This window comes from Cebidichthys violaceus, unplaced genomic scaffold, assembly GCF_023349555.1.
Source record: "Cebidichthys violaceus isolate CVI_PGR_0920_01 unplaced genomic scaffold, fCebVio1.0.p SCAF_16, whole genome shotgun sequence".
NCBI lineage: Eukaryota > Metazoa > Chordata > Actinopteri > Perciformes > Stichaeidae > Cebidichthys > Cebidichthys violaceus.
Window position 1 is genome coordinate 7,086,149 of NW_027176329.1, and position 16,370 is coordinate 7,102,518.

The following is a 16,370-nucleotide window of genomic DNA, read 5'->3' on the forward strand; positions in this document are numbered from 1 at the left end:
TGCCTTTTGCTCCACACTCATTCCTCATTCTCCCCTTTCCTAAGTCTCTCCATCTGGTGCTAAACTGACATGGTGCCTCTTCTCCTGTGAGCTCCCCATCCATCACCATCTCCGCACCACAGCGGCCAGCAGGAGACTGGCTCTAATGAAGCAAATGTTTATTTCCGGAGTCTGCCTCCTACTTCATTTGGATTGGGGTGGATGGATGGATGGATGCTGAATGAGTGGAAGTAGATGAGGAAAGGAATGGACAGAGAGAGTAAAAGCAAAAGAAAAGAAACTCTGAAATTGGAATGCATGTGTGTGATTGTTATATAACTATATTAAAGTATATGAAATAATATCACAAAAGAACATAGCCACGTGTCTTTCTTGCCACTAACATTTGACATATAATTGTCAAAGAGCATTAAGTAATCATTTCCTGGTTAAATATATTCTTACATCGAGCCTCAAATGCTTACACAAGATGCATTTTTCTTTCTTGTTCCTTTACTCTCTTCCCCCCTCTGCTTCCCTTTCTCCAGTTGTGAACTGCACAGAGCCGGGTCATGTCGAGAACAGCATTAGGCAGATACTGCCCAGCGGGCCGCATCGCTACAGCTTCCAGACCACTGTGTCGTACCGCTGTAACCCGGGCTACTACCTACTGGGCACCAGCTCCATCTCTTGTCAGGGGGACGGTACCTGGGACCGCTCCCTGCCCAAGTGCCTGTGTGAGTACCTCAGTGGTTGGTTCTTGGTGGCGCTGCATGATTTCCATATTTTTTTGATTTACTGAAGAAGAGGACAGTAAAACTGTATACGTTCCTCAGTTATTCAAAACAAATATCCATAAAGCAAAAATGCAATGTTTTCCTGTTAAAGGCTTTTTGCTGAACAGGATTTTTGTGACAAATCATCTCAACCAAATAGTGTTAGTGATTAGTGCCTTATTTTTATTATTACTAATAGATATTTTAGTATGTGAAATGTCAGTTTCTCTGAACCCAAATTGAAGTCTTCAAATAACGTATTTTGTCATATTTGAACCGTTAATACTATCAAATCAGGAGCTGGAAACTGCAAATGTTTTGCATTTTCCTTCAAAATTCCGAGTAGTAAATCTTGTTTTGCATTTGGAATCCAAATGGGCTCAGTGTGATTAAGTGAAGAAGTCTTCTAACTGAACTAAGTCTCTTAATTGGTTGGAAAGTTTTTTTGACATAATGTGGTCTGATGCTGTGAAATGTAGTGCTAATAAACACAAACTCAATGTCAGCCAACATTTGTTACACTGTATGGTTTTGCTTAACCAAGGCAATCTTTTCAATATGTGTTGTATTTATCCCTCATTCACCATTGCCCTCGCAGTAGTTCCACTTGTTCATTGACTCTTTCTATCATCTCTCTGCTCTGATTGGACAGTGGTGTTGTGTGACCGCCCCAGCATGCCTCCCTACGCCCAGATCTCGGGCGACCGTCGGACAGTAGGCTCAGTCATCCGCTACAGCTGCATCGGCCAGCGTACCGTCATCGGCAACACAACGCGCATGTGCCAGCTGGACGGCCAGTGGAGCGGCTCGCCACCACACTGCTCCGGTACGGAAAACTACACCCAGATTGACTGTCTGACAGTTCGGAAAGATTGAACTGAAAATAGCCTAATTGTGTGGTAGCTTTCAAACCTGAGCTAAAAGAACCAGCACATTTGATCTTTGATATTTGAAAGTATGTGCTGGTGTAGCCCCTTTTCTCATCCTCTTTCTAGCTCCTTGCTTGTGATACTTGCTTTATTCAGATGTAATATCACCTCACACCAGAGTTTAAGTGTTTGGGGGGAAGCTGTTAGCAGGCAATGAGCAAAGTAGGTGGACCAAAGACGGAACTGCCTCTCTGATCCATAGGCCTCAAGGGCATGAGAGAATGTCCTCTATAAAACGGTTTTAATCTGCTCATATTACACTGAGGAACAGGGGCGCCCACACTTCAGCTGGGTTATGAAGCACTATAAAGACATCAGCCCCCATACTCTCGCTCCCCATACAGCGATTTGCCTCAGAGCTCCTGGTATCTCCAATACACCTGAGGAAAGCCACAGGGGTGTCCACCGCTGCACGTGTACATAGACACCGATGCAAGCACAGTCACAGAAGATGTGACAGAAACATACACAAACGTAGACAGTCACAGAAACACACAAACTAGCTCACACACAGACCCACAAGCCTACAATATAACAGCATGCTGACAGTTTAATGCCACAATTCATGACATTCATATAAATTCGGGGGATTGCTAGTGTTCTCTCAACGGGCAATGAGCACAGCCTTTTTATAATGATTTTCCAGACTTTCTTAGCTATGCACTATTGAAGCGATATTGACCAGCGTCTTGTAAAATGAGAAGAGAGAGCAGCACGCAGCGGTACTAAATGGTTTGTGAGTGTTTTAAATGGAGAACATGGAATTATGAAGCAAGTTGCAAAATATGTGTTGCATCAATGGAATGAAAAATCACATCTTATTGCACATTTTCTGCATGTTGAACAAATAGATATAATGAAGCTTAATGTATTTGGGAGGCTTATCACTCCTTAGGGAGGTCGGGGAATGCTATTTTCCTGCCTGTGTTATGATCCTAATCCAATTATTATTATTAATATTAATATTATAATTTTTATGTAGAGAGTACATTTCTAATCTGTGTATCCACATGAGGTTTTTTCGCTACATTTGTCACAGAATTTTTTGTTGTTGTTTTATCGCTCCAGGCGAGGCAGCGGGGCTGTGCGGAGATCCAGGCATTCCTGTGCATGGTATCCGTCTGGGAGAAGATTTTACAGTCGGCACTGTTGTCCGCTTTAGCTGTGAGCCCGGCTATATGCTGAAGGGTTCTCCAGAGAGAACTTGCCTGACTAATGGGACCTGGATCGGCACCCAACCTGAGTGTCATGGTAAGGAATACACACATGTATTAAAGACTGTGTTTTATTTATTATTCTCTGGTAGATAGGGGTGATGGGACTCAGTTTCACAATCAGGATCACACTGCTCAGAGGGTTTTATGCCAATATGCTTGGAAGGAGACTCTGGCCAAATGTCAGATTTTAGTTTCTGGAGGATGAATAATGACTTCAACCTTGTCTTCTCATCCCTTCGCCCTCGCACAGATACTGGAGGGGTAATGGTAGTTCTGCCTCTAATCTGCATGTGTTGTCATGTGCTGTTAGCTGTGTATGCATACTTGGTGGTAAGTCAAGTACGTTCACAGTCTGTGTTGTATTTCACAAAGCCTGTGCGTAGTGACCAAAAGAGGACAACTGTTTAGTGACAGGGTGAGCAGCCTATCTGACATTATTTTTATGATTTGTATAGACCGAATGATGAAGTTTCTCCCCCAAGACAGAGACGTGTATATTAGGGTCTGGTGAAGTGAGGGTAAGATAAGATCAATACAGATGCAGATTAGTGTGGCAAGGGAGCCTTTTGAGCTGCGGGTAGTGACCAAAAGACTACAACCCTTTAGGGTCAGGGTGAGCAGCTTGGATATCAAGGAACAGCTTGGAGTAGAACAGCTGCTCCTTTCCGTTGAAAGCAGCCAGTTGAAGTTGTTCAGAAATCTGATCGGGATGCCTTCTTCTATGTACTGTGGAAGTATTCTGGACACGTGCAACTGGAGACCCCAGAGCAGACCCAGAAGACTATGGAGGGATTACATATCCCATCTGGCCTTGGAACTCCTTGAGATTCATTATGAGGAGCTGGAGGACATCGCTGGGGAAAGGCATGTGTGGGCTGCTGATTAAATTGCTACCACTGCAACCCAAACCAGGATAACTGGTGGAAAATGAATGGATGGATGGTTTGACAGACTTCTTCTAAGCAGCAATGAATGAACACAATAGCTGACCATATAGTAACACATAAAACAGGCCAGCTGTTGAGTTTTGATTGTGCAGTAACTTAAGCTGAATTTAATGTTCACTGAACAACTCATTTTTTTTCAAGCTGTCTTTTCTTTTTCTCACTCCCTTTTGTCATCCTTTCCTCAGAAGATGAATTGCTCCCACTGCATTTGTTCATCAAAACTTTGTATGCATAGATTTTATATGGACACCCAAATGATATTCCTCAATTGTAGTTTATTGTTAACTTAGTGAATGTTTCAGAATGTGGTCACTTTGTTAATGAGTATTTATAAGTCATCATCTCCACATTTTTATGGTTTTTCAGATCTAGCTGATCTAAACAAACCGCACCACTGAATTGCACATTATAATCTGTAGATTGTAGATCTATACTGTAGTCACTGATTGTGTAATTAGCTGCTGCATTTGCAAATTGAATGAAAGGCACATTGCACATTTGCATGTGCTTTGTGTGTGTTTGCAAAAAGCGATTGAGCGAGAAAGAATGGGAGAAATAATAGAGAATGTTTTCTCTATTGATTAAACCTTATAAGGCTTTTAATTTTTTGGCCTTGTGCAACATTGCATCCAGTCTGCTGCTGACACCTGAAAAAGCAGATTCTCCTATAGTGTAGTGAGTGCGTCCAATCGATCTGGGTCTCAAGGCCCTACACTATCCATTATTATTGCTGAGACTGGACAAAGAAACTACACACAGTGGGGAAAAAAGAGTGCACTTATTTTCTACTGTCAAACATCTTTGCAGTACCAAGAGTAAAATAGAAAGAGGCTGTTAAGGATGAGCTAAAGAAGTGATCTGTGCAGACAGTATCTTTACAGTAGTTTGAATTGTTTTGATTGAGCTTGACATCTATTTTTATCAAATCAATAGCATGTATGGTTTATTTGTGCCTCAAAAAAAATATCCTTCCAGCTTCAACAATTAATTAGTTGCCTGTCATGTTTATTGTCCATTTTCCTTTCATAATGGGTTTCAAATGAACTCTATAAGTATTAATATTGCGTGTTGTTATTTTGGTGCTTGTTTTTTAACCTACATTTTTGATACTGCATGAACAGGTGGCAGGTTGTGTCCAAGTGTTTTACTCACTAAAATAATCAAGCCACCCATAAACTGGCAGTTGCAGTTTTCCACCTTCAAGTTGGAGAGTTCTATCTGCAGTTCCATTGTATTCCTTGTTTTTTCTGTTATTTTTCTTACTCTCCATGAACACACAGACCCTATTCTTCCCTCATCCTGGCAAACAGTTTGTTATTTCCAGAAGCTTCATCCTGTCTGCCAGGTTGTTTTCACTTCTGCTCTTAACACCCCCTACACACACACACACACACACACACACACACACACACACACACACACACACACACACACGACTCCCTCTCCACCACCCACCACCACCTCTCTACCTTGCCTCACTCTGTCTCATTCCCTCTCTGGTGTGTGGTATGCCCACTAGCTGAGGTTGTCCACCTGTTCTCGGTTGGCACAGACTACAAGGACCAGGCCACATCTGGTCATTACGGGAGGGCAAAGCCCATGGGGCTCAGAGGGCCCGGGGCAAGCTGGAGACTGTAATGAACAGGACCATCGCTGGCGGCAGGACAGACACCAAGGGACTTTGTGAGCAAAGGATGTGTCAATCAAGGCAGAGTTCCTTATGAAGTAGGACTCAGGAGAAGATGAGGGTGGTGGTAAGGTGGGCGGATGAAGAACAGATGGAACAGGGAAAATAAACAGAGTGAAAATAAAGAGTGAAGAATGCATATCAGACACATGAAGTAATATAAAAGGAATGGATTAGAAAACGAATCTACATATATTGAGTTTAATCAACTCAAGTCTTAATTAAAATACACATTAACAGGATAAAGTCGATGGGTAAAGGGTGTTTTTTCAGAAACTAAACCTTCCTGATTTCCAGTTGATTGCCTTTTAGTGATCTCTGAATGGATCTTACACATCAACTTTATTATCTATTATATTTTGGTACAGAAATATAATCAGACGTTTTACACATTTTGGTTGGAGAAATGACTTTTCTCCAACCAGACTTTTCAAAAAATGCTTGCCAACACTCCCCTCAACCCTCACCTGTCTCCCCATAGAACACCCCACACACTCATTACTAACTTACACTTTCTCCTCTGGTCACTCCTCTGGATTTAGTCTGTAAATAAATATTATCTACAGTAACTCTAAGCCCTTTCTCTTGTTCTCTTTTGTCTTCAGTGATCTCCTGTGGAAACCCAGGAACTCCACGTAATGCCCAGATCCTGATCCATGATGGCCTAACGTTTTCCAGATCTATTACTTACACTTGCAGAGAGGGCTACTACTCAACCGGCATGCTTACCCGACACTGCACTGTTAACGGGTCCTGGACCGGCAACATGCCCGAGTGCTCTGGTAATTAACATCTCCTACAGAGAAAGAGCCTCTATAGTGCTTATCTTTTTGTCCATACTTTAATTAAATTCATGCTCTAGTTGAGGCTGCACGGTGGTGTAGTGGCTAGCACTGTCGCCTCACAAAGAGGGGTCCAGGTTTGATCCCGGACTGGACGTGGGTTTTCTCCGGGTTCTCCGGCTTCCACGGTCCAAAGACATGCAGCTTAGATGACTGTAAATTGCCTGTAGGATAAGCGGTTATGGGTAATGGATGGATGGCTTGGCTTATACACATTTACAGGTTGTCTACCTGATGGTTTCTCATTTTCATTTGTACTTGAACAGTAGTTTACCCGTTGCAATATGGTGTGAATAGTTCTGACACCAGCAGAATACATATCAAAATATTGTAGGAGAGGGGCAGGCAGGTTAAATTGCTAATGTTTTGCAAGATATTTAATGTTGTGCAATCGCTTCTAACGGCAGTTATTTTCTTCTAACGAATGACTCATGTGGCTCATTTTTAAGGAAAATGGTGTGAGGATTCACACCAGGGTCCCTTCAAATGGTACAGGCTTGACTGACAGTCCTTTATCATCATGTCTTACAAAAGATACACAGCTGCTATACAGAGCCAAGAGACCCCGACAAAAAGAGGTCACTAAGAGAACCAATTCCTCCTGAATAGAGTGGATAAACCCTAAGCAGCACCATGATGGATTTCAGAACTCTGTAATCCATAGGAGTGAAAGAGTACATGTTGACGCAGTTTGTTAGAACATCTTTAGTGAGGAAAGGATATGTGAATAGGACCAAATAATTTTGGTAATCTCCTCTCTTCATTTTAGCTGTAACTTACTAAATAACTTACATTTACATTTATAAAATGACACCTTTAGTGTCATGTACCAAAGCAGTGGATTGTTGGCTGTTGACAACAAGTATTTTGTCATGCAAAAGGAGAAATCATCTCACTGTATCGCAGTTCTGTAGGTATTGTTATAGGGTCTCAGATAGACATTATGGCTGCAAGGCGACACACTCTTACCAGCCCGGTGGGAAATGTAAGTGCTTGCTCAGTCAAGGGGAGACACTATACCTCCAAAACGCTCAGTTTCCTCACCCTACTGGGAATTTTGCTGCAATGTTGGTCATATGCAGTTAATAATTCCTTTTTTGTCCCATGGCAACTTTGTACAAGTTGTCCTTCTGTGCCCTGGATGTTTCTATCTTAGACATTTACAGCGGAGCTGAGCAATGATGCTGCTGAGTCAAACAGTGCAAATCTTACTGTTGTTACGCAATCACACTGTTTTCCCCGCAGCATGTAAAAGTATAATCAAAGAAAAATGTGGTTCGTCTTGGAGCTTTAGGGAGCTACTGTAGAGGGATACCCCTCACAAGATTTAGTTTCTCTGCACCCCAAAAGCTCTAAACTGGAGATAATCAAAGTGCAAGGAAACTTTATTCAGATAATACACATGAAGTCACACTGGTGGATTATGGTGATTTAAGACTAGTTGCATAGGAAGTGATGTCTTTAAGCATATGCACAGAATAAATACATCATCCAAAAGTGGCTGTGCATAAATTAATTAAGTGCTAAATACCTGTGAAATATGTTGCTTTTTAGATTGTTAAATATTGTTTGTGAGGTGAAGTGTGTGATATTGATCTGCGGCTTTACCAAGGACAACCAAATGTGCAACATACTAAATCATCAAATAACATGGCTCTACATGATGAAATACCGAACTTTATCAACTCCGCTATTGATTTTTTTCTCTTGCTTGAACCCAAATGAACTCTCTCCACGTCTCTGTCCTTGTGTTCCACTACGTCTTCCTTCTTTGTCGATTTGTTTCACCCATTTCCATTTGGTCCTATTTCTTCATCCTGTATTTGTTTCTGCAGTAATCAACTGTGGTGACCCTGGAGTGCCAGCCAACGGGGTGAGGCTGGGCAATGATTTAATTTACAACTACACAGTCAGTTTCCAGTGTTCTCCTGGTTTCACTATGGATGCGGACCGGGCCTCAACTCTTATCTGCACCAAGGACCGTACCTGGAATGGCACCAAACCTCACTGTAAAGGTAAAGTTGTGTAGTATGATCTGAATAACAAAACAGTGATGAGATACATCTAGACGATGGCATAGGTGCCATGGAAGGAAGGAGTTGTTATGGAAGGCTAGAGCCAATGAATACAAACTGTATGTTAGTCTTACTGGACTCCTCATTACATTAACACTTACTTAGACTGGAACATCATTTAAACTAAAATGCAGAATCCATGATGTCTGGCAATGCCTCTTTATCTCCTTGCAGCGATCGTCTGTGGTCCACCACCTATCATCCCTAATGGACAGGTTGTCGGTACAGACTTCACCTGGGGCTCTAGCATCAGTTACTCCTGCAACCAAGGTTACCAGCTGTCACTGCCCACTGTGTTAACATGTCAGGGCAACGGCAACTGGAGTGGAGAGAAACCTCAGTGCTTCCGTAAGTGGCACCACGCTAAATTTCCAAATTACATGACGTGTCATGTATGTCTTTCAGACATTTCTATCACCCAAGTATGTATCCATGTCCTTTGTGTAACATCCCCCCCCTTGGAAGATATTGAATTAAAACCCAACATGGTTAGTGGGTCACCTCACATTTTCCTGTTTCTCTCTGTCCTTCCTCCATCTTCATCTTTGCAGCTGTGTTCTGTGGAGATCCAGGGATGCCGGCCCAGGGGAGGAGGGAGGACCGAGGATTCACTTATCTCTCCTCTGTCTCCTTCTCCTGCTACCCTCCACTTATCCTGGTGGGCTCTACCAGGAGATATTGTCAATATGATGGCACCTGGAGTGGCACACAACCCTCTTGCATAGGTAAGATAATTACTTGTCCATTTACGGTATAGTCTAGCAAATTGATGTACTAATCAAAACAATGATGTTCAAACATGGGTATGGTAGTTTTACTACGTATCTTTACTTTCATATAATGCCCTAGTTTCAGTATGAGAGAGGCCTTCCATTGGTTGGCTTGCATTATTCCCCCTTATGTTCTCCCTTGTAATCCTGATTGCGTTTTGCAATCAAAAAATAATGCATGCAAAAAACATTTGACCCAGCTTACAAGCTATTTTGATTCTGTTCTTGCATTCGTCTTAGTGTAATTAATTAAACCAACCCTTAACATTTCAGAATTACCGTAAATATAGACATAATGTGGAGAAACTGAAGGTCTGCCAGTGCAGTCAAGAGTGCACCAGGAGCCTCGTTTCACCACATTTACACCATGCAACCTGCGATTTACAACATGAGATCAATTCCTCACAAGCAAACACTGCACTTGTGACCCATGCAGGAGCACAAATTAATCTGCAATTTGCGAGTGAATATCCTTTGTGAAACTGACATCCTTTATAAACTGCATGGAAGCAGTGCTTGCAAAACATTTGAATACACTTTTGTTTTGCCCCTGTGTCATCACAAATATTGTCTAGTACTGTAATCAAAATATCTTAAGCACTAAACTTCCTTAAATTAGGATGAGCGATACCATTTGAGTTACAAAGTATACATTTGGAAGCTGCAGTTAGAAAGACTCAAGGAAATCACATAGTGGACAGGAACATATTGTGAGTAAAGTAAAATGTATTGTATCAGTCCTTGTAGTATTTGAAGTGCTATAACATATGCTCATATGTCAAGTCTTTGACCAAATAACAGTTAGTTTAAAAATGTATTCATTATAGCCAAAATCCACCACCTATGAATCATTTATCCTCTTTATTTAACCACTGTTGAAGAACTATAATAACTGGCATGTTGGAAAGGTTAAACTAAGATTTTGTGAGATGTAATTCATTTTAAATAGAACCTGTGTTGTACATCTACTGTACCTAACTGCCGCTGACATGACTTTACATCATATCTTGTAACACGTCTTAGTTGCTATAAATTCACTGGAAAGACTGGCCTCCTGTGGCTTTTTGTTCAACTTCTAGATTTGACAATGAATACTTGAAGCTGATGGAAACCTCATTGTAAATTACATGTTCCATTCATTCCGTAACATTTTTGCACTGAACTCAAATGAGCAATGTTTCTGTTCTCCTTTGAAAAAAATGGCCCAGTCTGTTACTTTTAAGAGCAACAGAGTGCAAAAAGCTCATGAGTTGATCAATATATATATATATATATATATATATATTTTGGTGAGAAAAACTAAATCTAAAGAGCACATTCTTGCAAACTGATTAACAGGATGTGTGGACTGAAAAGGCCTGACACTCTTGTCAAGGATCATTTTAATCTCAATAAGGCTTTTCTTAGCTAAATCAATTTTGAATAAATAAATAAAAAAAATGAGCAAGGACAGAAGGTGGGTTCAGATAACGAAAAATATTTTGCAGGGGTTGTGTATGTGTGTCTTTGTGTATGTTCACTGAGGTCTGTATACTCAAAGTGTGGATACAGTATTGTATAACCTTCACTCCTGCAGTCAGTATTTCACACCAGATATGTGAAAAATGTAATTTCCCCTACATTGTCTCTAAGGTGATATATCCATTTGTTGTGGGTGGCGTATATTATATGGGACCTGCTTTAACATGACAGCAGTTATCACAGAATTGCTGTGTGTGTGTTTTTCAGATCCCACTCACACTACCTGTGGAGACCCTGGCATTCCTCTCTTTGGAAATCAGAACAACAGTCAAGGCTACCAGGTGTGGATATGTGGTCACAGGGGAAATTGAATCCTTATTGAACAAAAAAAGCTTTTCATAAAAGGCTGGAAGTTGTTGTTTTGTCTTTTTTTTAATCTATGTGCTGTACTGCTTTCAAAAACGGACTGATTAATCGTTTCAGCTCTACACAATGTGTAAGGAGGAGGCCATCTGCTGTGTTGTTCCACAACTTAATGCTTATACAATAATTACATACAGTGTCAAGAAAGTAGAAACTCAGTTAATGAATGAATCTTAGTTTACAAACAAACACTAATCATAAGGACTAACCAACTCCAAAAAAATGGATTTTAACAATTAACACCTCTTCTTCTTGCAAGATGTGCTTGCTGTGATGTATATTATGTGTGCTCATAGTCCAGTCCACATTTTCACAAGCTCTTGTGTGTCCTCTTACAGATCAGCAGCACTGTGTTCTTCAACTGTAGAAAGGGCTACTTACTTCAGGGCTCCATTTCTCGCACTTGTCTGCCCAACCTCACTTGGAGTGGTTTTCAACCTGAGTGCATTGGTAAGTACACAGTCTGCTCATATTAACATAAAAGCATGTGTATTGTTAAGTGGTAATCTTAACATTGAGCAAAAGTTTGCATTACTAAAAATGTGGCGCCCAAATATCCCCTATATTCGTCCTTGACCCCAAACCTCCCCCTGGGCAGACTTCTTCTCTTCCACTATATATTTTTTTGCGTTCTTATCTGTTGCTCCTCTGATCCCTCTCCCTGTTCATCTCCTCAACCCAACTTTCCTTTTTTGGTTACTCTAATCCTTCTCTCCCTCTCTTTATCCAGCCCACCACTGCAGCCAGCCTGAGCTGCCAGCCCAGTCTGACGTTAGAGCCATTGAACTGCCGTCCCTCGGCTACACACTGATCTATACATGTCAGCCTGGCTTCTACTTGGCTGGAGGATCAGAGCACAGGACCTGCAGGTCCGATGGGAGCTGGACAGGGAAACAACCTGTCTGTGCAGGTATAAACATGGTTAAGGGAAAACTGAGAAATACTCAATATTAAATATGCAAAGACATGCATACACATGCACCCTTTTTGCTTTTGCTGCTCTTAAATCGCTACAATACTACTTACAAGACTGGAGTGAATGTTAACACATCATTTATCATTGACCGTGCACATGGGCACAAACAAGCACATTCACCAAACCTCATTGGACTACAGATGTGTGCACTTGGCCACCCACTGTCCCACACAGATGTATTACACTTAAAACACCTCATATTTGTAATGTGCACTTTCCATTAGCAGTCTCTTTTGAAACCACCGGGGTCTGTGCTGACTCGGGATTCAGTGGTGACTCAGTTTGGGAAATTTGGGATTCAGCTAACGTTGATGAATGGCTGCGTTATCACTTGCTTATTCTCAGACACATGCCAGGGTAGGACGGCCCATCCATCACACAATTGAACTCTGTGTAATTACACACTCACAGAGTCAAACCCCACCACACACACACACACACACAGGCACACACACACACACACACAGACACACACAAGCTTTGAAACATTAACAAGGGTGCAGAACCTGATTAGGCCAATGCATCCCATTGATTAGGTTAGCAGAAGTACCTCTTATAAATGGTGAGGCAGTGTTAACAAGGTCTAGCAGACAAATAGACTGCCATTAAGACACCCCCAAGTGTTGGCCTAAATACATATAGGAAAAAAATAGTCATCGACACACAATTATCGAGGGTAGACGGATGCTAATAGCTTAACGAGAAAGACGTACAAGAGGAAGACCTCCGTGTGATGGATTCCATGCCAAGCCGTTGCTGAACTATAAAGGGGTGATGGGGTTTTTTTTAAGGGCATGCCATTAAGACTGAGGGAAAGAAAGAGAACTAGCCTTAGCACATTCAGGATATTAACAGCGCCTGTGGGCGCAATGATGGAAGGGAAGCTCAAAAGACTGGCACCTAATAAAGCACAAGGCTGCAGGAGTGTGTGTGCATGTGTTTTTTGTTTGTGTCGATATACACATTTATCCGAGGTGATGTTTGTGCTCATAAACTACCGTCAGTATACCTGTCTTTGTTTGTAGTTGCATGTAAGCCCTCTTCGCTCTGTTTGCCTGTGTGGGTGTATGTTTACTACTGTGGTGTAGTCCTGCGGCCCCGTGTGAGCAGTAAGGCATTATTAAAGTGCTTCCCTCGAAGCTGTGAAACTGTGTCTCTGACTTAGCAAAAGCCCCACAGGGACAACCGGGCTGCTCTTTGAGGCACGAGTCGGGTCCTGTCGCAGCCAGACCTCACTCTGTCCATCACATGGTTTATTAGTCGTGAAAGTAGAGAGGAAGTGCTGATGGTGACATCGTTCTATACTGCAATTACCTTAGGGCTATTTCAAGACAAAATTGTCTTCCATTCTCGCTTCCTGAGGCATACACTGAACCGGTTCACAGGATAAACTGGGAAATAATTTTTTGAGTAAATTCGGTTTTGTTGTGCTCTTCAGCTGATAATCGCCCAAGTGGTAAGAGCCCAGTGGGGACAGTGCAGGAGCCACCCTCCAAATTACCAGGTAAGACATCCCCTTGTTATATTTTAAGATGCTTTTAATTTGATTTGTTTCAATTATTATGTATTTGGTTTGTCTGTGGTTCTCAGTGAGAATCTGAACTTTTTCAATTTTACTTCTAGTGGACCTCATCAAAATAGGATACATATTGCTTAACTTTAGTGCACTTGTATTCAAAACTTTTCTTTGTCTCCCTATATCCACCCTTTTCCTCTTTCAGTCCCTGGTGGTGTATTTGCTAAGAACTCTCTCTGGAGGGGATCCTATGAGTACCTGGGGAAGAAGCAGCCAGCTATGCTCAGCATCACTGCTTTTGAACCCTTTAGCAATCGTGTCAACGGGACACTCATCGACCACAGCGGAGTGGAACTCAAACTGGCTGGTTGGTACACCAAAAGCAGAAGTCACTGTCAAGACCTTCAAAACATTCTCACACATACGCACACAAATTCATTGTGTTTGGGTTTAAACAAACAGACAGTGAGGAGCAAGAAAACAGTGTGGTCCCTGGATTGAATAGATCATTGCTGCTGTTACAGAACAGCAGACATTTAATTTTTTTCCCCCTGTCGCATAATTACCGTGCAGCTGTGATCATTACGACTAAAATTTGCATCCGTAACGGCTTGGACAGTTCACTCCTCTGTACCTGGGCGCTATCAATCTTCATCACATTGTACTAAAAATTATTTTCTACAGCTACAAATTGCCCCACTCTCCAGTGAAAGTAATGTTGCTGATGCAGATTTACCGATTATTGTTGCATTCGCACAAATACAACATCGGTCTCAGATAAATAATCCAGCCTTTTTGCTAACCTGGCATCATTATTGTGCCTAAAAATTTAAATTCTGCAAATGTTATGTTTTAATAAATCATTTCCTTAAAGGATACATCTCATGATACTCTATAGTTGTCTAAATGTGAATGGAGAAAACACATCCATAAAGGAATTGATCCTACCAACAAGTATTGCCAGTGTAGCTAAAGCCTGTTATATCGTATTCCTCTGTGCCATTGAGCTAGCCAGTTAGCCACACTGTGGCACAGGGTGACATGTTGTTTCATTAAGTAATTAGATATGTTTAATGTGATTACATTTATTATACAGTTTTGCTGACTTGGCATCATGCTTTCATCTTCTGGCAAATGAAAGATTTATTCCTGATAAAAAGTAATGTTGCAAATCTGTATTTGTCTTCTGTGATTCACTAGCAAAGTGCTAATGCACTTAGCAAACTTGAGGGAGCCACAATGGGAAATGCAATGTTTGCTTACAGGTTTTTTATTATGGTCAACTAAGCTAATAGATGAACTTGATCTAGATGTTCACTGGTGTGTGCTGCAACTTTGATGCTCATATTGCAAGTAAAGTTAAAATTGTATTGGGGACTGCAGTTAGACTTTCTGTCATAGATAACAAAGGGCTGCCAGACACAGATAAGAATTGACTTAACATGATGGGGGAAGGGGATACCATGATCGGAGGATGAATCAGATTTCGTTTTTGAATTCCTGTATGTGTGTAGACATATCGCATAATCCCTTTAAGTTTGTTTAAGTCTGGCTGTTGCTCCAAACTAACTGTTAACATGTTTTTCTTCTAGGTACATACAAGAAGGAGGAAAGTCAGCTGCTGCTACAGGTCCACCAGATCAGAGGCCCTGTGGAGATCTTTGTCAACAAGTTCAAAATAGACAACTGGGCCCTGGACGGACATGTAAGTGCAAGTCCAGGGTCAGGTTCAATACAGGACCTGTCTTTGTGACTGCAAAGATGTTCCATCACACTCACACACACAAACACACACCTTTAATGTGAAATATGCACGAGCACACATACACACTAACCTTGTCACTCTGGGGAGATGGAGGGCCCACCAAGAGTTTTCTCTTTAATTAAAATGTCAGTTAAATCATTGCCTGGTAATCAGGACTCGACAGACCCCCTCCACTCCTCTCTCCAGTATTATCCCCCAACCGCAGGCACCTCTAATGCACACCCACTCCAGATATAATTTTAAAAAGCAGGTCACAGTATATGCGCGTGCGCCACTGTGTGGCAAGCCTCACAGCACTTGAGTGTCTACGTAGCAGCAAGCAGAGTATTCCTCTTGTGTGTAACATGGCCGAGTGTGTTTATGTTTGTGCTCTTGGGCAGAAAACGTCATATGAAATGTCAGCTATGAGAGCGCCTCTCAGCTCCTTTGACATGATATTTCAGTTTCTGCGTGCACCAGCTGCTGACACTTTGATGAGACTCTCCTTTGTAAAGCCTGGATGTGACACATAAAGTGTCTGTCTTCCATTCCTCTCTCTCTCTCTCTCCCTAGGTGTCCTACATCTCTTCATCCAACTCCTTTGTGTACCAGGGATTTGTCAGAGGAAAAGGCTTTGGCCAATTTGGTCTCCAAAGACTGGGTGAGTAAGCTGTCCACTTGGTTCTAGAAACCGCTGTGACCAAACTGTCTCCTGGGGGAAGACTGTGTGTCCGTGTTTTTTCCTGTCTGGATTTCTATCACAGAAAGCTTTCTCTTAAAATATGTCTAATGTCCTTAAGCTTAGCTGCTTCCACAAGCATGTCATTTGCTGTGTTGGATTTGTAATTTATGTACTTTCATAAATGTGAAAACACTTTTGGAGAATGTGTCTGTGAATCCAGCATAAAGAGGCAAACCCGGTTCAAAAACACGATTAATTGTCAGAAAATTACTATTAACACACACTACACTTATACACACACCACGGCTACAGAAAAGCTCTCCTTCATGAGTTTGTGTGTGTTGTT

General features: G+C 41.7%; 1 protein-coding gene across 1 annotated transcript in view; it reads left to right on the forward strand.

The window, feature by feature from the left end:
• csmd2 (CUB and Sushi multiple domains 2) overlaps positions 1 to 16,370 on the forward strand; it is a 228,439-nt gene that overhangs the window by 201,175 nt on the left and 10,894 nt on the right. The window contains exons 56-69 of the mRNA XM_068710960.1: positions 528 to 716; positions 1,408 to 1,581; positions 2,753 to 2,935; positions 6,141 to 6,317; positions 8,213 to 8,392; positions 8,627 to 8,800; positions 9,004 to 9,177; positions 10,951 to 11,024; positions 11,445 to 11,556; positions 11,837 to 12,016; positions 13,521 to 13,586; positions 13,804 to 13,965; positions 15,191 to 15,303; positions 15,916 to 16,003. Of these exons, the coding sequence (XP_068567061.1) occupies positions 528 to 716; positions 1,408 to 1,581; positions 2,753 to 2,935; positions 6,141 to 6,317; positions 8,213 to 8,392; positions 8,627 to 8,800; positions 9,004 to 9,177; positions 10,951 to 11,024; positions 11,445 to 11,556; positions 11,837 to 12,016; positions 13,521 to 13,586; positions 13,804 to 13,965; positions 15,191 to 15,303; positions 15,916 to 16,003 (2,046 nt within the window). The remainder of the gene's footprint in view (positions 1 to 527; positions 717 to 1,407; positions 1,582 to 2,752; positions 2,936 to 6,140; positions 6,318 to 8,212; positions 8,393 to 8,626; positions 8,801 to 9,003; positions 9,178 to 10,950; positions 11,025 to 11,444; positions 11,557 to 11,836; positions 12,017 to 13,520; positions 13,587 to 13,803; positions 13,966 to 15,190; positions 15,304 to 15,915; positions 16,004 to 16,370) is intronic.